The following is a 22,990-nucleotide window of genomic DNA, read 5'->3' as shown; positions in this document are numbered from 1 at the left end:
TACGCGAGGAAAAGTTCTTTGTGCAAGAAGGGGAGAGCGCCCCGAGGTACAAAGAGCAGATTTAAGGGAAAGAGGATTCCTTTTGCTCACATCTAGGAGGGGAGCTCAGGCTCACTGTTGGGGGCGTGTGGGAAAATAGATTTTCAGGGGGCTGCAGGCTGTGGGTTCCCGCCTCCGCCGCTGTCCGCGCCCCACACTCAGGCAACAGTTGGTCGTGCGGGGCCGGGCGGGCTCTGGGTGGGGAGGGGGAGTCTCGCGATCGTTGAGGGGGGGTGGAGGAAAGGGGGAGGGTGACGGGGGGAGGCCATGACGTAGGGTGGGTGGACGGAAGTGGGGCAGGGTTGAGGGTTATTTAAAGAAGGGGGGGCCGAGCGAAGGGGTTGGAAGCAGAGTGATTCCCCACCCCTGCTCCATCTAGCTCTTTCCAGTGCAGCCACTGCCGCCGCCCAGGAGCCCTCATCCCCTTCCCAGCCGTCCCCCTAGCTGTCCCGCTCCAACGCCATGGAGCCGGACACCGCCGCAGTGGCAGCCACCGTGGCAGCCGCTGATGCGACCGCCACGATCGTGGTCTTAGAGGACGAGCAGCCGGGGCCGTCCACCTCTAAGGAGGAGGGAGCGGCCACCGCGGCCACTGAAGCCACCGCAACCACGGAGAAGGGCGAGAAGAAGAGGGAGGTAAATAGGAAGGGGGTGTGTATGTGTGTGTGTGGTGGACAAATCCAGTGCCTGGCCCCTCTGAGGGGCCCAAACCCTGACCTTTCGGCGCCGACAGGTACCAGCAGAGATCTGCAGGGGTGGGGGCGGCGGGCGCAGGGATGGGGGCGGTGGAACAGTCTAGCATTCACTCCCCTCCCCCTTCCTTCTCGCCGCCTGGAGGGCGGGGGCGGGGCTGGGGCGCGGGCGGGCGCGGCGAGGGGTGGAGGGGTGCCCGTTATCCCAGGGCTCGGGAGCCCTCCACAGCCCCAGGCCCCCTCTACCTTCCCGGAACTGGGGTAAAGGGTGGGGGATGGGATCGTGCAAGAAAAAGCCTCCGCCTCTCCCTCTTCCTCTCCCTCTCGCTCGCTCTCCCCCCTTTCCAGTAGGCCTCTGCCTGGGAAATCTGGGCCCTTCAATCCCACATTCGCGCTACAGGGGTTTGTCTGGGGCTTATTTTTGTAATTTGAATTTCAAGGTGCTGGTGGTTGCGGGGGATGGAGAATGATAGGGAAGACATTTATTTCTTTGGCAATGTAGGTCTTTTGGATTGCAGAAAGAAAAATCTCCCTTGTTCGTTTGATCCCCTCCTGATGAGGTGGGGGGGATGTCACCTCGAGAAAACAAGCCCTCCACGTCGTACCCCACTAACCATATCCCACACCGAGAAGCCTTGCATGCTGGCTTAGGAAAATTTCCAACGTCTGCACCCTCACCCTCTCCGGCCCCGCCCCCGACGGTATAGTGTTTCACTCCAGGGCCACCCAAATGGTCCCCCAAACCGGCCCCAAGCCTTCCAGGCTTCTACCTCCCTCTCCTAGTGGGCGCTGCTGGTTCCCGCAGGTTTTTATTTTTTATTAAATTTTAAACCCAGCGTAGCCAGGATGAGTTGCTACTAACATGTTAGGGGACTGTTCTCCCATCTATTAAAGCCAACTCTAAAAAATGTGTTTGTTTCCATAAGACATAATTCACTTGGATCGAGCAAGACATGCAAATAAAACTATGAAAAGCTTTGAAAAATTGATATTAAAAATAGGATGGAACATAAGGTGCTTTGATGTATAATAAAATTGCAGAACGGATCATTTATATGTGGATTTTTCCCGTTTACGAGTAGACATATCACAATTAAAAAATGGTGGGTAATTAAAATTATGCTTTAGAGATCTCGAGTGGCTTTGTCTGAATCATTATATGATACTTACGACCAAATGAAAAGCTTTTGCATGAAATTAACATCTTTCGCCATGAATTAAAAGAGTAGTTTTAAATTCAGCAGTTGCTTAAGTGACATATTTTACTGTTACAAGGTTGACTAAACAGAAAGACAATTGTAGTGTTAAGTGGAAAACACGAGGTACCTGGAGCAGTAATACAACATTGGTGATTAAAACTGGGCCGTATACCAAGCATCAATATAAATCAAATGTGAAATCAGAAATGTTTCTAGGTAACCTTTTATTTCCTAGACTCTGCAAATGTAAGTGCTGAAAGTCTCATTTGTATAAATGTTGTGGAATTTCTAGATTCTATAAGTTTTTTGAATTGTGAAGTGTCTTGGGAGTAAAAAAAAAAAACCTATATTAAGCACTGAGTTGATTACTATATATTCATGAACAGCTTTAGCCTCATTAAAATTGCCCCAGTGGTACTTCATTTGTCTACACAGGATGGGGAAATGAGGTACTATATGTCAGGAACTTCCTAGACTACTAAGGTTTATTACTTTAATCACTATAACTTTCTTATTTTTATTTTTTGGAAAAATCTAAATAATTGTATACTACCTTGAATTCTCAAAGGGTGTACTAAAAGGTTAGATTAACCTTTCCCTCATGACCATCAGTTATGTTCTTACAGTGACACAAAGGCAATTGAGATCCAGCAGGTTGTTTTCCTTCAATTAAAAAACCACTTCCCAGACACTTTGAATATTGTGCTGATTATTTTCTGTCTGTTCCCTCAATTGCCCTTCTGATAGCTATCACGTCATCTACTTTCATCAGAAGGAATTGGTTAGTTTATAATAGGACACAGATGAAACAAAATCATAAAATCATTTAAAACAACTCTAAAATACAAAAATTCCAGTGGTGCTGACCCCAAGGATAAGGGATGCTACTGCACTAGAGCACACATTTTACTCCTGGGTTTCTACTATCCCTCTTACTGTTGATCAAGTGCCTTCCTCTCTCTAGTGGTCTTTGCCTCCTCATTTGCTGCTGCTTTTATTCTCTGGGGAATGGGAAACCAGATTATCAGATTATCAAACTAGCTAGAATTGTATATCAAATAAAAGCAAATAGGCTTCAGAATGAGAATACTTTAATGCTGAACAAAGTAGATGAGATTTAGTGAACTGACTTCTTTTTTTTTTTTTTTTTTTTGTACCAGGGATTGAACTCTGGGCACTGAACTACATCCTCAGCCCTATTTTGTATTTTATTTAGAGACAGGGTCTCACTGAGTTGCTTAGCACCTCACCGTTTCTGAGGCTAGATTTGAACTCTCGATACTCCTGCCTCATCCTTCTGGGCATGTACTACTACTGGGCCCAGCATGAATTGACTTTTTACATTTGGCTATTCAAAGATATTTTTGCTTACTTTGGTTCTTGGACTTAACCTGGCTTAAGTATCAATAAACCAGGTTAAATTCTATTAAAACTATTTTAAATTTTTTTTTAGTTGTAATGGGACACAATGTCTTTATTTTAATTTTTTATGTGGTGCTGGGGATCAAACCCAGTGCCTCACACATGCTAGACGAGTGCTCTATTGCTGAGCCATATCCCCAGTCCCTTAAAACTGGTTTAAGTGATAATTTAACATGATACAAATTGGGAGATGATATTATGAGTAGTGAGAAACTGAAGAAAAAGGTCATGGTCTTTAAGACAAGGTCTTTTCATGACCTTGTGTTGTATTTTCATGACATCTACACTACCAGATGATAAAAACCATAAGGGATCCATTATAATATTTTTTAAAATATTTATTTCTTAGTTATAGGTGGACACAATATCTTTATTTTACTTTTATGTGGTGCTGAGGATTGAACCCAGTGCCTCACACATGCTAGGTTAGGGCTCTACCACTAAGCCACAACCCAGTCCTCATTAGAATATTTTATTCACCTTTTATCTTTTCCTGTTTGAGAAATACATTTTGAAAACATATGCACATAGACAAATGAGAAGGTTTAGAAGGTAGGTATATTAAAATTTGTTATGGAAGATAGTGCCAATTAAGTTATTACCCATAGCTTTTAATAACACTACTCCAAATTAGGGATATGGTATTCTACCACAAGGTAAGCAAAGAAGTAATGAATAAAATCTTTTCCTAAAATTGAAGCTTTAATTTTGTGTAAGTGAAGCTTATTTCTCACAAATACTCATGTATAAGCGATACAGTAATTGTCACTGTTTGGAAACTTGAAAACTATAGACTTTTAAGGAATGATGAAGTTGTGGATTTTGATATCCATTTTTTTTGTTGCTTTGAAAATTAAAATGAGACATAGATTATTGTTTGAAAGTGTGGGTTCAAGGTAATCTTTTGCAGATTTCTATTCCCATCCATCCGGGATTAAAACATTTGAAACATCTTACATAGATGATCTGTACATAGGAAAGTCTATAAATCAAGGTGATTGTTCTCTGATCAACACCCCAGAGTACAACTCTAACCAGGTCAAATTTCATAATCTTAGTTTGGATTTCCTCAAAGTAGAAATTTTAATAAATGTTGGAAGACATGTTCATTAATTCTTAGAGCCATTTTTTTTATGTTTAAGGTCCTCTTCTGTTATTAATTTTAATATAGGACTTTAGAAACAGATTGGCAAAGGCCATGTTAAAATTGACATATTAATTTTCACCAAATGATGTGTTTTGACTTATACAAAATCTTTGTTAAAACATAAATACTCTTGATGTTGGTCTTATTTTTTTTGGGGGGGGGGTTGGTACCAGGGATTGAACTCAGGGGCACTCAACCACTGAGCCACATCCCCAGCCCTATTTTGTATTTTTTATTTAGAGACAGGGTCTCACTGAGTTGTTTACCTCCTGGCTGTTGCTGAGGCTAGCTTTGAACTCAAAGTCTTCCTGCCTCAGCCTCCCAAGTCTCTGGGATTACAGGTTTATTCTACCATGCCTGGCCCTGGTATTGGTCTTAATGGGTATATTTTTGTTGTCTTAATTTCTTAGAGGGGAGTATATTTATTCTTTACAGGTCCTTGTAAATGCAAGTGAGATAACCCCTCCACCACCCAGATAATTTCAGTCTTTTTAAGTTATTGGTTGATGTTTGTTTTCCCTAAATTGCAACTTTTAAAACATCAGTAGTTAATAGTTAATAGCTCTGATAAACTGCTTCTATAAATTATTTATTCAACTTAGTTTTACATAGTTTTCTTTCTAGTTAGAGAAAACAAATGTTTGCCAGTAGTTTAAAGCTTTACTATTAAATCATTTAAAATATATATGATCACATTGCATTGCACAAAAATTTAAATGTTCTAGTTAGACTATGAAAACAATCTTAAGATGTCTTTTCAGGAAAATAAATCACATTCTTTTCTTCTGAAAGTCTGGTTTGCCTCCATTACACAAAGAAGTATTTCTGAGAATTGAGTATTTACTTTTCTTTAATTCTTGGTTTGTGGTTGATGATATGAGGCTATTCTAAAAAATTAAATCTTATTTTATGGTTGCACATTTATTTATGCTTTAAATTAAAAAAGGATGAAAAGGCTCAATGATTTACCTTTGGTTTTTATTCTAATTAATGTCATTTCTCTGGCTTTTCAGATTTTTTTTATTGGACCTCAGGTGCACAGAACTGGATTAATCATAAACTCTGCTTCATAACATGATCTCATCACTGGTCCATGCACGTCCCACATTGATTTATTTATTAAGTTATTTAATTACCCTTCACTTTCTTCAAGCGAGAATGATGACCAATTTAAAGACCTTGCTTTGCAAGTTGATGATATTTATTTCCTTTGAAATTCTAGAAAAACATTTCTCCGTTTCAACTCAAACTTGGTACTAAAGCTTCTAAATCTGAAAAGGAAATGGACCCAGAATATGAAGAGAAAATGGTAAATAGACTCTTGGGTAGGATAGCGAATGCTATAGTTAATTTTTATAGAGGAGATATGAAAGATGAAAAACCAGATGTATATTTATAATGTATAGAGAACCAGTTTTTAGAATTGAAAATTAATTTCATATATTAATCTATCATAATAATTTTTTCAAGTAAATGAATCTAATTTTCAGATGAGGTAATAAAGGATCAGGGAAACTATATGGAATAGTTGAAACTAGAAGCCACATCTCACTTTGTTTAGTGCTATCTATCCCATAATAAGGTGTTTTATGTTAGAAGTATTTTATCCACTGGGTGATGAAAATATCAATGACATTATCACTGTAGCCTTGTGACTTGAGAGAAATTCAGTCAGAAAGCTGGATTGATATTTCTATCTCCTCCTTGCTTTGGGTATATGAATGTATATTATACATTAAAGAAATAGGTAATATGATAAGGCACTTTTTAAGGAAAGTATATTTGCACAGTTCTTGAAAGTATTACTTAAAAATATAATGGTTATACCTACATATTGCTTTGCTATTCATTTAATTATTTAATTTTTAGTTGCTAAGAAGTTAACAGGTAGTTGAAAATGATTTTCCCCCTAAGGGGTTGTTTTTGCAGCCGTGTTATTAAAATAAATAGAAATAAAGTGTGTTTTTTGGTTGTTGTTAGCTGTTCCATAAGACTCTATCCCTTAATGTTTATGGCCACTTCTAATGAGACAGTTAATGTTTTAACAATTCTAAAAACAACATTCCAGTGTGGATGACATAAAAATGGAAAGTTTTTGGCTTCCTTCCAGCTAGAGGTCTGAATATATTGGTCTTAACCCTTGTATTTATGTTAATGAACTCTTCTGTAAGTTTCTGGTGGTATTAATTATGCATCTTTCATTAGCAATCAGCTATTCTCTATCCTGTGGTCAGAAAGTGAGTTTAAAAAAAACTCATCTTCATTTTTTTTCTTTATCTAGAATGATGTGTCTTTTGATCTTTTAAGATTTTTGATTGACTCAAAGTTTATTGTATCTATATTGTACAAGTTGTATGTCCTTTATAGTTTATTGAGAACTTATAATAACATATCAGCTTTAAGTAGTTAATATATGTTAATGATTTTGTGTATATGTGTGTGTATGTGTGGGTATTCTTTTTACTCAATCCTGTCCCCTTCGGGGAGATACTTTACATACTGCTAGAATAAAATGAAATTTTCCGGATCACTGTAATGGAGGAGAAGAATGTTTATTATTTATTGTATATGACATTAAAATATTTTGAGAAAAGATGGTACTGTATTCTTAGATTTTAATTTCTAGATGAAACTTGAAAATATGGTTTGTGTATATCATAGTTAATTTGTATTTCTATATTTGGGATATATTATATATTTGATGCTTAATTTTCTTACTATTTAGGAGAGGAAAAATCATGCTTTGGAAAGAGGATTTGTTTTCTAATTTGAACTGTTTAAGAAGGGTACTTCTTTTTTTTAGAGGGGGGATACTGGGGTTTGAACTCAGGGGCACTCAACCACTGAGCCACATCCCCAGCCCTATTTTGTATTTTATTTAGAGACAGGGTCTCACTGAGTTGCTTAGCGCCTTGCTTTTGCTGAGGCTGGCTTTGAACTCATGATCTTCCTGTCTCAGCCTCCCTAGTTGCTGGGGTTACAGGCATTGCCACTGCACCCAGCCAGAAGGGTACTTCTTTTGGGGGAGTACTGGATATGGAACCCAGGACTTTGGCACATGCTCTACTACTGAGCTATAATCTCAGCCCAAAAGAATGGTAGTTTTGGGGGCATTTACTGTCTGTCAGATCATTTGGGTTCTATTCAAACTATTTGTAAAAACATTTTCAAATTCTGCTACTTACTGGCTGTGGAAACCTGAGCTAGTTCCTTACCCTCATTGTGCCTCAGTTTTATCATCTGTAAAATAGGGATGACATTAGTAACTACCTCATAGATTTCTTAAAGAAATTCAAAATATGTTTAAAGCACTCAGAGTATTGTACAAAGTAAGTGCAATATAAATGCAGAGTAGCTTGAATGAATAAAAAAGAAAATCTTCACTTTTTCTTTTGTTTTGTGAATTAGAAAGCAGACCGAGCAAAGAGATTTGAATTTTTACTGAAGCAGACAGAACTTTTTGCACATTTCATTCAACCTTCAGCACAGAAATCTCCAACATCTCCTCTGAACATGAAATTGGGACGTCCTCGAATAAAGAAAGATGAGAAACAGAACTTAATTTCTGCTGGAGAGTATGTTGGCATTCCTCTCTCTTTCTCCTTTTTCTCTTCCCCTGCTTTCTGTTCCTCCTCCCTCCCTTTTCCTTCATTTGGTATTCTATATTAAAAATGAGTTTATTGCCAATGTAAATGTGTTTTAGAGATAAACAACATTTTTTATTCTCACCAGAAATAAATCAGTACCAATGTAGGACAGTTCTATCTAATTCTGAACAAGACCCTAGATGACTCATTCTTTTTCTGTGAAAGATGTTAGCAGTGCACACTGACTAAATTGACACCTTAGCATTTGAGGTGAATGTGACTGTGTTTCTTTTCTTTTTTTTTTTTCAATTCAGCTATCGCCACAGGCGCACTGAACAAGAAGAAGATGAAGAGCTACTGTCAGAGAGTCGGAAAACATCGAATGTTTGCGTGAGATTTGAGGTGTCCCCTTCGTGTAAGTACTTCATCACCTTGGTGATTTATTTTTCAGTTTGATTTTAGAAAAGTTTTACTTGATTGTTTTAATGAAAGCATGAGACATCCTTAATTTTTTTCAGATGTGAAAGGAGGACCCCTGAGAGATTATCAGATTCGAGGGCTAAACTGGTTGATCTCCTTATATGAAAATGGAGTCAATGGTATTTTGGCTGATGAAATGGTAAGGAGATGGTACTTTTTAGTATAAGTTTAAAATACCTAAGTTGACCTGCTCCTAACTTCCATACACACCCAGAAACTTTATTTAGTTATTATGATGAAATTATTTAAGTAACTGCTGAGCACAAAATTGTTACGGAGATTTTTGTCAAATGGTACAAAAACCATTGTACTTTTGTTTTTGTTTGTACTTTGTCTTCCAGGAAGCACAGAGCCAAGTTGAATTCCCACATGGATCATCTGTGTACCCTTTGATGGTCTGCCCTTTGTGTCTTTTCTTTACCTTTAGAATTACTTATTTTCCTTGGTACTACTTTATTCCTGTTTTACTGTTAATTTGTGTACCATGTTTTCGTTGTAGGCTACCTGACATCTTTTTGGGAATGATGTGGGGTATATAAACCAAACAATAAGTGAATGAATGAATACATTGATTAATGAATAAATGTAAATGTCTAGATTTATGAGTAATCAGAAAAAGACTACATGGACTAAGGAGCAAGTCAAGATCAATGTTAAGTCTTGAAACAGTGGAGTGCCAGGTGGAAGTCAGAAATAAGCTAAAAGAATCATGGACATATAAGTAAAATAACCAAAGAGGAAGAAGTAAAGCCATGGAAGATGCTACTTAAGCAGATAAAGGGAGTATATGAAAACCTAGATTTGTGTTTTAAGACCAAATTAGTAAAATTGGATTTAAGAGAGAACAGAGGAAATTCTAGATCTGTTTAACCCAACAACATCATATTTATGAGACTCTGGAGTCACACTTGCAGTCACTTACTAAAGGGCCATGTACCAACATTTGCCTTATGGTGTCTTATATAGTCGTCATTCCCATAGGTATTTTTCCCTGGGTGAGCATCTATTAGGTGTGTGGCACAGGATCCTTTAATAAAGGGTCAGCAGCTTCTTATACGTACATATTCTGATTTGGGGACTCTAGTCAGCTCAGAGGTGGAGAAACTTAGTTAATATGTCAATAGGGGAGGACCAAGATTATTTGCCCCAAACACTTTGTAGTTATAACTAGTATAAGGTGAAGGCTCTAGAGATGTTTAAAGATCCTGTTAACACCAGATATATTTTTTAATTATTAAAAAAGAGAAAGTTGGGCTGGGGTTGTGGCTCAGAGGTAGAGCACTCACCTAGTGTGCTCTCTTAGCATGCGTGAGGCACTGGGTTTGATCCTCAGCACCACATAAAAATAAAATAAAAATATTGGGTCTACCTATAACTAAAAAATAAGTAAAAAAAGAGAAAGTCACCTAAAAGGACCATAGAAAATTTGAAAAAATAAAGAAAAAATAAAATTATAATTATGATGTCTAGAAATAACGACAAGTGACATTTTGCCATATTCCTTTTTTAGTCTTTTTCTTTTGGATATGTTTATTTTGCATAGTTGAGATCACATTGTATAAATAATTTTGGATTATGATTTCTTCACATTTATACATTTTTCCATGTAATTACAATATTTTGTAAAAAATAACTTTTTTTACTGCAGAACAATCCTAGGGAGATACCATAATTTTATTCCACCTTTATTACTATGTATTTTAATTGCTTGATATGTAGTATGAATAAAATTTTGGTTTTTCTGTATCTCTCAGATTATTTCCATAGGATTCCTGAAAGTGGTATTACTTTGTTAAGGAGTGTAACCATTTTAAGGTTTTGATGCATATTGTCCATGAGACCCATCTCATTGACATATCAGATAAGATAAACCCTATTAAAATTGTTTTCACGGCTGGGGCTGTAGCTTATTGGTAGAGTGCTTGCCTAGCATGTATGAGGCACTAGGTTTCATCCTCAGCACCACATAAAAATAAACAAATAAAATAAAGGCATTCTGTCCATCTACAACTACAAAAAAATTGTTTTCAGCTTAGTTTATAAAGAGAAGTATGTACTTTATACAGAGATAAAGCCAAAAGCTGTTATTGATTGATTGAGCCCTGCATTGAATCCTGGATTGAATGTAGGGCTTCATGAATGCTAGCTAGGCAAGTGCTCTATTACTGAATTATAATTCCAGTCCAAAAAGCTGATTTAAAAGGCCAAACAGTATAGCGTGTGGTTACCTTTCTCATGGGTTAGGTGGCAAGTTCGATATGTATTTTTTAATTGTCCACTAGACTAGTGATCTTTAAATGTCTGGCTTCAAATCTATGTTCTTTTGTGGTTCTTGACATCTTTAAGAATGTGGCATGACGGAGCTGCAAGTCCTCGGAGATGCATAGCCTGAATATTTAATGCCTGGGCTGTGATAATGTTGGGGAGAATAAGAAAGAAACAGTGATATCTAAGCAGGCTGCTGAAGAAAATCTGTCTTTGTCACACACACACACACACGCCCGCGCGCGCACAATTCCTAGCTTTGAAATTACTAGAAAAATTACATATTAGCTTGCTTGTTCCTTTAGGAATAAAAATGTCCTCAATAGGGGCTGGGGCTGGGGCTCAGTGGTAGAGCACTGCCTAGCACGTTCGAGGCCCTGGGTTTGATCCTCAGCACCACATAAAAATAAATAAACAAAATAAAGGTATTGTGTCCAACTACAACTAAAAATAAATGTTTAAAAAAATGCCCTCAATAGAAAGTTACTTGGTTAAGCAGCATTTGAAGTTCAGGTTCTTGGTTTCTTTTTATCCTCACAGTAAGTACTAAATTGAAAAGAGAGAGTGAGTGTGTGTGTTTGTGTGTTGGGGGGGTTGCTTTATAAAAAGACCTTTTTCCTTTCATTGGTAAAAACATAATTCTCACTGTGAGACAGTTGGCAACTATCTTTTGTAATGTTACCAACAAATTCTTTCACTAAAGAAAATACATTTATGGATCTTTTTCCCCCTTGTGATGATAATGCAGGGACTTGGTAAGACTTTACAAACGATTGCTTTGCTTGGTTACCTGAAGCACTACCGAAACATTCCTGGACCTCACATGGTTTTAGTTCCAAAGTCTACTTTACACAACTGGATGAATGAATTTAAACGATGGGTCCCGTCTCTCCGTGTTATTTGTTTCGTCGGAGACAAAGATGCAAGAGTAAGTGAGAAACAAGTTTAAAAAGGGCAGTCAAGAATAACATCATATATATAGTATTGCTGTTAAAGACTTAGGTCAACTACTACTAATGAATAATTTTTAAGTACTTTGCATAAATTATTAATTATCACAACATCCTATGAGGTTGATTGTATTACCTATTAACAACAGACAATCTATTATTATGCTTCATCTGGACTTATTTATTTTTTATATATTTATTTATTTTTATGTGGTGCTAAGGATCGAACCCAGAGCCTCACACATGCGAGGCAAGCGCTCTACCACTGAGCTACATCCCCAGCCCACTTACTTATAACTAGTTTATTAACTTAAGCATTTTAAAATTTTATTTTTAAGTGACTTTTAAAAAATTTTATTGGTAGTCTGTGTTCTCACTGAGTCTATCATTTGTGTTATTTTGAAGTCAGAAATGTGTAAATTTGTATAACTTAAACTTTCAAATTTTGTCTTGGTATAGTCATAAGTACACACACATACACAAATGGAATCTTTCATATGTACCAAGAGCCTTATATTTTGTGTTTATGCAAGACATATACATATCTGTGTATATTATCAGATAATATTAGAAACTTGCGTTTTGGGAGGAGGTATTTAAATTAGCCATTCATCAATCTTGTAGGCTACAATTATCTTAGGATGTAGAATTAATCTAAAAATATTAAATTATGCAAATATATAGAATGAATAATCAGCTTAGAAAGCATATTATTAAACTTTGTCTTTATTTTGCCTCCAGAGAACACAGGAAAGTGTTATTCTGTTTTACATATTTAGATAGGTTATCCAAAGATAGTCTCAAAAGAATAGTATCATAATGAATTATGTAATTTTATCCTCGTCATTTTTCTTGAAGAAAAAGTACTTAAATTTATTTGAATTTAACTTATAAATAATTTAAATAGTGAAATGCTGAGTTCATAAATTTAGAATTACAGCTTGTTTTGACTATGCCTAATATTTCCCAATAGGAAATTTGTCACTATGAAGAACTCTTTCTGGTCACTGCTGTTATTCAATATAATACCACTGTTTATAAGATTTTATATTTACAAAATACTGATCTTTTGCTAAAATTATTTCTTGAAGATCATAAAGAAAAGAGAAATATCTAGGCTTTTGTTTTTTGTAATGGCTTGGTAAAAATGCAGTTCAGCAGCTTTACCTGTTTTATGTAATCCAGAGTTTCATGAAGTATCTGTGGAAGTTTTTAAAGAGACAGTGGATGTATTTAATTCATTACTGCCCTATGTCTACCCATGGATTCTGGTAGTTGGAGAAATTTCTTAAGTTTGAAAAATATTCTTCAAAGTCAATGTTTTTCACATTGTGAGTTGCCATTCATTAATGGGTTGTAAATTCAGCTTAGTGAGTGGTGAAAAAAAGTTTTTTAAAACATTGAGAAAAGGGCTGGGGATGTGGCTCAAGCGGTAGTGCACTCGCCTGGCATGCGTGCGGCCCAGATTCGATCCTCAGCACCACATACAAACAAAGATGTTGTGAGCTGAAAACTAAAAAATAAATATTAAAAATTCTCTTTCTCTCTCTCTCAAAAAAAAATTAAAAAAAATTGAGAAAAAATAGAACATTAAGCAGACTTTCATACTAGAGTACGTATGGTTTTGAGGAGCCTTTAAGTTGTTTCTTTCTATGTAAAAATACTGAAACATATATGTGTATACTGGTTTGCAACTTAAGACGTAATTTTACACTGGGCCATGGTAAGAAGAGTTTCAAAACCAGTGTTTATCAGTCATATAAGTAATTAATATACCATGTTCAGTACTTAGAGATTAATGTTGAGATAGATAAAGTCCAGATCATTATTTGTAGACAGATTTGATACCACATGGGTCCTTCTATTATTGTGGCCTTCTGTAAACATTGTAAGGTCAATATTTTAGTAATAAAAATCTGATGTAGGTTATAATGGGTATTTAATTGAGTTGGGAAGTTATTAGAGATACTCTTGATTCTCTCTGATACTAAAGTGGTCCTGAAGCATATGGAGGTGTGATTCCCAAAGATGGCTTTGTGACTCCTACCTTTGTCTGTCCCTGAGGTATCTAAAGGTAATGGACATGGAAACAGATGTAGTTTTAGTTTTGTCTTTGCTATTGCTTGAATGATGGTGAGAGTGAATCTCAAAGGACCTGAACTTTATTACCTACAAAATGAGAGCTTTTTGATTATGTGACGTTTAATATTTTATCAGGATATTTAACTCTCAGTCTACCCAGTAGTTACAAAATTTCAAAACAGAGCTAATTTCAGTTAAAGTATATATATGTTCTATGAAACGTGTAGAAAGAACCATAAAACTGAGTGTTCACAAAAATCAAACAATGATAAGGTTTTAGCAGGACTAAATGAGGTCTGGCACCTCCAAATATGTGATAATTTCCCAGATGCAACTAAGATTAGTACAAATGCCTTTTTTGCTGTCCTCTACTTTTAGTCCAGGCAATCTAACACACATTGGACATTTAGTAAATATTTCTTGAATGAGTTCACATTGTTTTTGGTGCATAGCTGTGAATTATGAAATAAAAACTTTGTAGTGGACAGTTTATTTTTGAAATTTTTTATAGACATTTTATTTCTCTAATTTTGTATTGATGCATTATAGTCATACATAATAGTGGGGTTTGATGTTACATATTTGTACATGCACACAAGATAACAATATAGTTTGGGCAATATCTTTCCCCAGTATTTCTTATTTCTGCCACTTCTCCCTCCTCCTGGTCCATTTCCTCTACTCTGGTGTTCTTCCTTTGATTTACATGAGATCTCTTTCCCCCACCTTTTTTCCTCCAGAGCTTCCACATATGAGAGAAAATGTACAACCCTTGACTCTCTTGAATTTGACTTATTTTGTTTAACATAATGTTCTCTAGTTCTATCCCTTTTCCTGAAAATGACATATTTTCATTCTTCCTTATGGCTGAATAAAACTCCTTTGAGCATATATAGCACACTTTATTTACTTCATATTTTGACAGACGTTTAATTTTTTAAAATCTCAAAATGCTTAGTATGACTCCAGTTTGCAGATGATATTCACAGCTTGAATGAATACACAGACTATAAGCACATACATAATAGAGAGAAAAATATTTCTATTTGTTATTTTTTTGCCATTGGGTAGTATATACCACATTTTATTTCTCCATTGGTGGACATCTAGGCTGGTTCCATAGTTTGGCTATTGTGAATTTTGGTGTTATAAACATGGCTATGCATGTATCATTGTGGTATGATGACTTTTTATTTCTTTAGGATAAATACCAAGGAGTAGTGTAGCTCAGTCATATGGTGGTCCAATTTCTAGTCTTCTGAGGAACCTCCATACTTATTTCCATAGTGGTAGCACTATTTTACAATCCCACCAACAGTGTAAAAAACAGTTAAATTTTTTTTGGTACTTTGGATTGAACTCAGGGGCACTCAACCACTAAGCCACATCCCCAGCCCTGTTTTGTATTTTATTTAGAGACAAGGTCTCACTGACATGCTTAGTGTCTTGCTTTTTGCTGGCTTTAAACTTGGCGATCCTTCTGCCTCAGCCTCCCGAGCCACTGAGATTACACCATGTGCCCACCCAGAAACAAGTTAAATTTGGGGGGGCTGGGGATGTGGCTCAAGTGGTAGCGCACTCGCCTGGCATACGCAGGGTGCTGGGTTCGATCCTCAGCACCGCATAAAAAATAAAATAAAATAAAGATGTTGTGTCCACCGAAAACTAAAAAATAAATATTAAAAAAAATGTACAACTCATCCCTGCTAGGAAATGAAGGAATATATGAGAGTTCTTGAAAGGTTAGAAGCATTAATGTATATTGAGTTTTTTCTTTTTGTTGAAACTAGATTATGTTACTAATGCTTGAACCTTGTTAAGAATATAGTGTTTAGAAAGACTTAGTTTATCCATTAAGTCAGAATTTTGTAATTCAGTGATTGGTGATGTGAACTTTTCTAGTTCATTGGCTATCCTGTAATCATGTAAGGGAAATCTTTGTTTCTTTTCTGTTGAATATATCAGCATTGTGTCTAGATAATTGAGGACAAGGATATCTTTGGGCCTTAATTTTCCAGTCTCTAAAATGGATGAGATTGACTGATTCTCAGGGTCTCTTACAACTTTTAGTATTATCTTGAAACTTCTATTCTTTAATCATCTTTTCAGCATTTTCTAATATAAAGAACTTTATTTTGCACTACTAGGCTGCTTTTATCCGTGATGAAATGATGCCCGGAGAGTGGGATGTTTGTGTTACTTCTTATGAGATGGTGATTAAAGAAAAGTCTGTATTCAAAAAGTTTCATTGGCGATACCTTGTCATTGATGAAGCTCACAGAATAAAAAATGAAAAATCTAAGGTAAGTTCTCAATATCTTTATTCACGTTTTTATTTATCTATCAGGTTTATTCACTTTTCTGTATTTGAAATAAAAAAGTAATGGAAGATTGTGGTTTTATTCATGAAAGGTGAATGAAAATCAGTTTTTAAAATGGTTTTAAAGTCTACATTTATTGACTACAAGACAGATGAAACTTAAGTATAATTTAATTTAAAGAAAATTAGGTGTTCATTTACTGTGCCTCCTGTTACAGCCTACTCTGTAATGCTACAATATTTTAATATTGTTGTAAGAATATTTGGTGTACAAATGTCCTTTGCATTGACTTATTTTTTATTGAGGAGCTACCTTGTGTGTATTCATGTGGATTAGAAAAAAAGAATTTCCTGGAATTATCTGACTTGTGCGAATTAGAGTGTGGTGTTAACATTGAAAAATATCAATATTTCTTGCCATTCAACTCCATCAACAGTAGAAAAAACTTCAGTTATTATGATGAGCCTGTCTTTGGATCACTGGGCTACTTTGGGAGAAACAGGGACAGAACTGGAGCAAAACCACCAGGTGGATCATACTAATTTCAAATTGGAACTAATAACCTGATAAGAGGACGCATGTTAGAGAATAATTATTATTTAAGTGTATTATAAAAATAAAGATTTTTGTTAAGATTACCATTCTGTTATGTTTTTTGTCATAATTTTTGTGGTCTTAAATTTGGAAAGAGCATAAACAGTGTCTGGGAAAATGAGCTTAATTGTGGTAGTGAAAAATTGTGACCAGGTCAAATTAGAATTTGGCTAGGAATGTAGGTGAATGTGGTTAGTGGGGAGAAGGAGATTGTATTATATAAGGTGATAGTCTGGATTCCATGGAGAAGTTCTGACTATTTTCTGGGGATTGAACTGGAAAAAATAAATTCTTCAAAGTAGGGGAGGAGTCTTAAGTATAAATACTATCTGCATTCTTTCAGCATAGAAATGTCTAGAATATTTTGTTGAGTTGTGCTTCACTGCAGGAGTGTCACCTGAACTAGGATATTTCCCCATAAATAATTAATTTTTGAATTATACTGTATTCAGAAAACATTGGTTAAATAAAGTATAACCAAATGTTGAACATTACAACAAATAAAACAACACTTATATAAGTCTTATTTTTCTAGCTTTCAGAGATTGTTCGTGAGTTCAAGTCAACTAACCGCTTACTTCTAACTGGAACACCTTTGCAGAATAACTTGCATGAACTCTGGGCATTACTCAACTTTTTATTGCCCGATGTCTTTAATTCTGCAGATGTAAGTGTAAATTATACTTTTTTGGGGGGATGGTGCTGGGGGTTGAACTTAGGGTCTCGAGTATGATTATATGTACTCCTATCCCTCACTGAGCTACATCCTCAGTCCCAAGGACTATTTTAAATATATTTTTCTGTTGTTCACAGATACCTGTTTTCAAAGTGTAGAATATAGATTAAAATTCATAATTCTTTTTCATTTGTAATTCTTTACCTCTGTGTGTTGGTTTTTCTCAGGGAGAAAATTCTCAGGTACCAAATTTTAAAATGATGGTATTTAGGGAAATACTTTCTCTTGAGATTAACTTGCCTGTTCAACTTTGCCTATATCATGTTGCTACCACAACTTATGATATAAACTGAGTTCAGAATAGTACATTCAACATTTTCTTTTAATTAAGTTGGGGGACTTAAAACATATTTCTGTATATGATGTGGCAGAAGTAATCTTTTTGGGAAGGTTTTATTACAATTATACAAAATAGTGAGAATCATTATGCCGTTATTGTATATGCACATAATATAATTTCAACCATCTTATTTCTCTGTACCTTCCCTTGATTATTGTAGGTATCTCCTGCATTCTGCCCCTCTTAGCAAGTAGATTCATTCTCTTCTCAAAGAGAAGAGGCATTGTAGGCATTAACATTTGGTGAGTGCTAAACAACTTATGACATGTGATTTAAAAACAGTGTATTTACAAAACACAACATTACCACAGGGCAGCAAACTGAATCAAGTGAACTTTGGAGCTTGATTTTTTTATTCTTAACTCCTATTCTTTTAAACTAGATATAATATTACTACAGTATGGGAAAGTCTAATGTTTTTAAGGAAAAATTTTGTTGACCAAGTTTCTCTAAAATGGGGTCCAAATTTTGTAACCGTTCCAGTATTCTACCTATTTCAGAAGTAAGTAATTGACCAAGTTTCTCTAAAATGGGATCCAAATTTCGTAACCGTTCCAGTATTCTACCTATTTCAGAAGTAAGTAATACTGACCAGCACAATTAACACATTTCTGGGATGGGGTTGTGGCTCAATGGTAGAGTGCTTGCTTAGCACGTGTGAGACACTGGGTTCAATACTCAGCACCACATAAAAATAATAATAAACAAATAAAAGTTGTAAAAATGATTTTAAAAAAGAAGTAATACTGGCCATCACAGTTAATACATTTCTGGGCTGGGGCTGTGGCTCAGTAGAAGAGTGCTTGCCTAGCATGTGTGAGGCACTGGGTTCAATACTCAGCACCACATAAAAAATAAATGAATATAATACAAGGTATTGTGTCCATCTATAACTAAAAAAATTAAAAAAAAACCCAATGCATTTGTGAAAGTACTTTTAAAGTGAATTATTTCTGTATTGACTGCATAAGAACTTACGGTAATCTAGTTTATTTAAAGAAAACCTGTGTACTTATTGCTGAATTTTTATCCCTCCACAGGACTTTGATTCATGGTTTGACACTAAAAATTGCCTTGGTGATCAAAAACTCGTGGAAAGACTTCATGCAGTAAGTAATAGCAGACAAGAAAATTAATGAATTACATATAACTGAGCCAGGAACCAAACTGCCATAGAATCTGAACTTTTGGGTTTGTCTTTTGGCTCAGTTTCATTGCTTCTTTCTCAGTCTTGCTGATAGCCTCTTTGGCTAGCAAACTTCACTATATCCTCTGCCTCTGCAAAATAGCTTTTTTGCCTTGGTCTCTTCTGTGATAGTGCAGTCTTTTCCAGTAGAGGCTCTTTACTGTCTCATCTCCATCGGTCCTCTGGATGGCATCAGTATTCTCCTGGTTCCCCAAGGCCAATCCTTCTTCACCTTCATGTATAAAACTCTTCCCTTGAAATTCAAGCTATCTTTCAGTTTCACACTATACCCATTCTCTTCTTTATCATTTATCAACAGGTAATTCCCTTACATTCATTGAACACCAGTTTTCTATTCTTCGATAGCAACGTCATATATTTCTACGTCTTTAACTCATGTTATGTCTTTTGTACCTGTTCGATTACCTTACAGAGACCTCCCATCTGTGGACCCCTGCTACTTCTTCCTATGTATCAACCAATTTCTGTTACAGATTTTAAAATCTTTATTTATTTGTTTGTTTTATGTGGTGCTGAGGATCAAACCCAGTGCCTCACATGAGCTAGGTAAGCTCTCTACCACTGAGCTACAATCCCAGTCCTCTGTTATGGATTTTTTATGTATCCATTAATAAGCCCATTTTATGTAACTTGAACCACTCTTATTTTGGCCAGTTCTCCCAAACATATTTGCTCCCTTGACTGTCTTTCATACCTGCCCCCAAAATTGTGAATTGGAATAATGTAACTGTCTCTTTTTCTTCTGGGTTTGATTTCTGCTACCACTTATTAACAGAGTGATCTTCTTCATACTGGGCTTTCTCAATATTGATAAAGAAGTTTTACAGCTCTACAGATTGAAACTGCTGTGATTTCATGTCCTCTAACAAATTGGGATTTCATGATACTGGTGTTTCTTCAACATGATCATCTATGCTCTGACAGATATTTCAGACCTTTCCCAGTCTCCTCAAGATTTCTATTCTACATATCTCCTGCCTTCTGCCTCTCTTTGCAAGTAGATTCATTCTCTTCTCAAAGAGAACATAGAAATCATTATGTAAGAACTCCTTTAAGGATGTGTATCTTTCAGGATGTCTACATATGTGTTAACCTTCTCAGGTCAGTGAATAATTCTTTAATGTGAACTTTGGATCTCACCTCTTCTTGTTTCCTTATGGACATTTTTCTGCTTCCTTAAGGTCTTTCTCCTCTGATTTATCCTTTCAATTGACTAAATTTTCTACCTTTCTCTCTATATTAGATGGAACACATAAACCCTATATGATATCTCCCTTATTAAATAAAAACCCAGTGTTACTGAACTAAGCCTGTTTTGCCATCTGCACAGTAAGCCCATCATTGCAACAATGAATTTTGCAAAAGAGAAGGAGTTTATTTGCAAGATGGCTGAGCCCATGGATGTAGAAGACCCAAATCTCAAATCTGCCTTTCTGAGGATGGGTTTTGGGAATATTTGTGGGATAAAGAAGCAGGGTATTCTGAGGTGTGGGGAAAGGTGATTGGAGGTTAAGTGATCAATGATCTGTGCATACATAATCAGACTTCTTGGCTCTTCAGAGGACCCATGGTCAGAAAACGGTGGCATTACAATAACCTGAAGGTAGAGTTTTGGGCCTCCTGATGTGAAAAGGTCACCCATTGGACACCAGAACAGGCCCAAGTGAAGAGTCAGTGGTTTTGACAGAAGCAGCTTTCAACTGGAAAGTAACCTAGACAACCATTATCACCATAACTCGTGTATCTACAACAAAGCTAGCGGGAGCCTAATAATACATGGCTGTGTCTCTTGGCTGGTTAATTATCAAAGTTAGGATTTTGTCCTCCCATGGAATCTTGGAGACTGAGGCCTTATTTCTTTGATGGTTACATTCCTGAGAATGGCCGTCAGGTCCTTGATAGATACTTCTGAGTTGCAGAAGACATATATTTACAATTGGAAGTCCTTCTTTTAGTAAATGCCCAGTAGATGGGTTGTAGTCCATTGAGCCAAGAGCTCAGTTTTTCTAATCCCACACCCACCTAACCCTCACATAAATATATGACACTGCTCTCTGATTGTTATTTCTTTGATGGCCAACCTTCTTGAAAGAGCAGTAAACCTCTTCCTCTCCATCTGTACTACCTAATCTCCTATTCACTCTTGAACCCATTGACCACTGGTTTCAATCCATTCCATGCAGTTGAAACCTATTTCACAGTCTTTGTTTTTTTCAACTACTGAGCCACATCCCCAGCCCTATCTTGTATTTTATTTAGAGACAGGGTCTCACCGAGTTGTTTAGCAACTCATTGTTTGGCTTTGAACTCTTAATCCTCCTGCCTCAGCCTCTTGAACCACTGGGATCACATAGTCTTTTGAAGTGACTTTCCAGAGTTTGAATTAAGGGTATACCTTTTGGTGAGTATCTTAGCTTTTCTGTAGTATTTGGTATTGCTAACCACTCCTCATGCTGAAAACTCTTTCCTGCTTGGTTTCCCTAGAGATTTACTCCCATAGTTTCACTTTCTGCCTATATACTGGTAACTACCAAATTGACCTCTTGTATCTCTTTCCTGAGCTGTACAGTATCTTTCCCTTATTGTCACTTTTGTTTTCTGTGATTTCAGTTACCCACAGTCAACCATAGTCCATATATTAAGTGGAAAATTCTAGAAACAAAAATTTTGTAAGTGTTGAGAGCCACATTCACATAATTTTTATTACAATATATTATTATAGTAGTTCTATTTCATTATTGTTAATCTCTTACTACACCCAATTTATAAATTAAATTTTATTATTGGTATGTGTGCATAGGAAAAAACAGTTTACATAGGATCCTGTACAACCTGTTGTTTCAGGCATCCACTGTTTTGCCTGAAACAACAGGTTGCTCTCTCTCTCTCTCTCTCTCTCTCTCTCTCTCTTTCTTTTTGTACTGGGAGTTGAACCCAGGAGTATTTACCACTGAGCTACATTGCCAGTCCTTTTTATTTTTTAGTTTGAGGCAGGGTCTCCCTAAGTTGCTGAGGCTGACCTTGAACTTGTGATCCTTCTGCCTCAGCCTCCTGAGTTGCTGATACAGGCTGATACCACCAATGCCCAGCGGGACTACTACACTTTTCATATTCTACTACCTTCTGAGTCTTTTTGCTGAAAATATCTTACTCCTCATAGTCTCTCTTAGATAAGGTTAAGAACCCCAAGCTTGAAACCACAAGTCTTATTTTTACTCTTCTCTTTTCCTTATCCCCCATAGATCTCTAAATAAAAACAGCTATAGTTTATTGAATGTCTACCATGATAAATCTCTACACATGTATTATCACAAATTTCCACAGCAGCCTTGGAGATAGGTATCAGTATCCCCTTTGTAAAATACTTAACTTTATGCTAACCAAAAATATTTTTTGGAATGAATGAGGAAACAGAGTTGGGAAAATTAAAGAACTTGGACAGATTTGTTACAGCTAATCAGGAACTGAATTGATCTTAAAGTTAGCTTAGTTTGGATTTGAATTCTGCTTCCACTAATGAGCAAATGGCTTCTATGAACTTATGAAAATTGAAATAATCACATTTACCTAAAGATTTATTTTAAGTATTAAATACTATATAGAAAGTTCATGGCTCCATGTCTAGCACAATGTAGGTAGATATTCTGCAGTTTGGAACATTATTATTTTCTTTTGATAGTATCTGTCTTCCATGTGTACACTTTTTTCTCTTTTCATCCAGACTTCCTTAACATTGAACCATTTTTTTTTCTGCTTTTATTTGTTTAAATACTTTGAACTGACCAGCATTTTGATTTCATTTTTGGAGAATCTTTGATTAGAACTCTTGACCCCAGATTTCCTCTCAGGTTCAAAAATCTTATATCACAGCAGGTTTTTTTTTTTAAACAAGTTCTTCAGTGCTTATTCAATAGTCAATAGTCTTATTG

At 36.1% G+C, this 22,990-nt stretch overlaps 1 protein-coding gene and 1 non-coding gene across 6 annotated transcripts in view; one reads left to right on the top strand and one right to left on the bottom strand.

The window, feature by feature from the left end:
* The first annotated feature begins 378 nt into the window (after positions 1-378).
* The window catches only part of Smarca1 (SNF2 related chromatin remodeling ATPase 1), an 82,652-nt gene continuing 60,040 nt past the window's right edge, over positions 379-22,990 (top strand). For 4 of the 5 annotated variants that reach the window (XM_027940048.3, XM_034637216.2, XM_034637214.2 and 1 more), the window contains exons 1-9: positions 379-675; positions 5,722-5,808; positions 7,908-8,074; positions 8,401-8,501; positions 8,605-8,705; positions 11,580-11,759; positions 16,011-16,166; positions 17,314-17,445; positions 18,895-18,963. In XM_027940048.3, the coding sequence (XP_027795849.1) occupies positions 502-675; positions 5,722-5,808; positions 7,908-8,074; positions 8,401-8,501; positions 8,605-8,705; positions 11,580-11,759; positions 16,011-16,166; positions 17,314-17,445; positions 18,895-18,963 (1,167 nt within the window). In that variant the 5' untranslated portion in view covers positions 379-501. The remainder of the gene's footprint in view (positions 676-5,721; positions 5,809-7,907; positions 8,075-8,400; positions 8,502-8,604; positions 8,706-11,579; positions 11,760-16,010; positions 16,167-17,313; positions 17,446-18,894; positions 18,964-22,990) is intronic. The other variant, XM_071606450.1, reaches the window with a different exon arrangement.
* LOC114096542 (small nucleolar RNA SNORD112) lies at positions 5,522-5,593 on the bottom strand. The gene has a single exon (XR_003583443.1). It is a non-coding gene; the product is annotated as a small nucleolar RNA SNORD112 (small nucleolar RNA).

This window comes from Marmota flaviventris, chromosome X (assembly GCF_047511675.1).
Source record: "Marmota flaviventris isolate mMarFla1 chromosome X, mMarFla1.hap1, whole genome shotgun sequence".
NCBI classification, from domain to species: domain Eukaryota; kingdom Metazoa; phylum Chordata; class Mammalia; order Rodentia; family Sciuridae; genus Marmota; species Marmota flaviventris.
The sequence above is the reverse complement of the archived record's forward strand: the minus strand, read 5'-3'. Positions and strand labels throughout refer to the sequence as shown.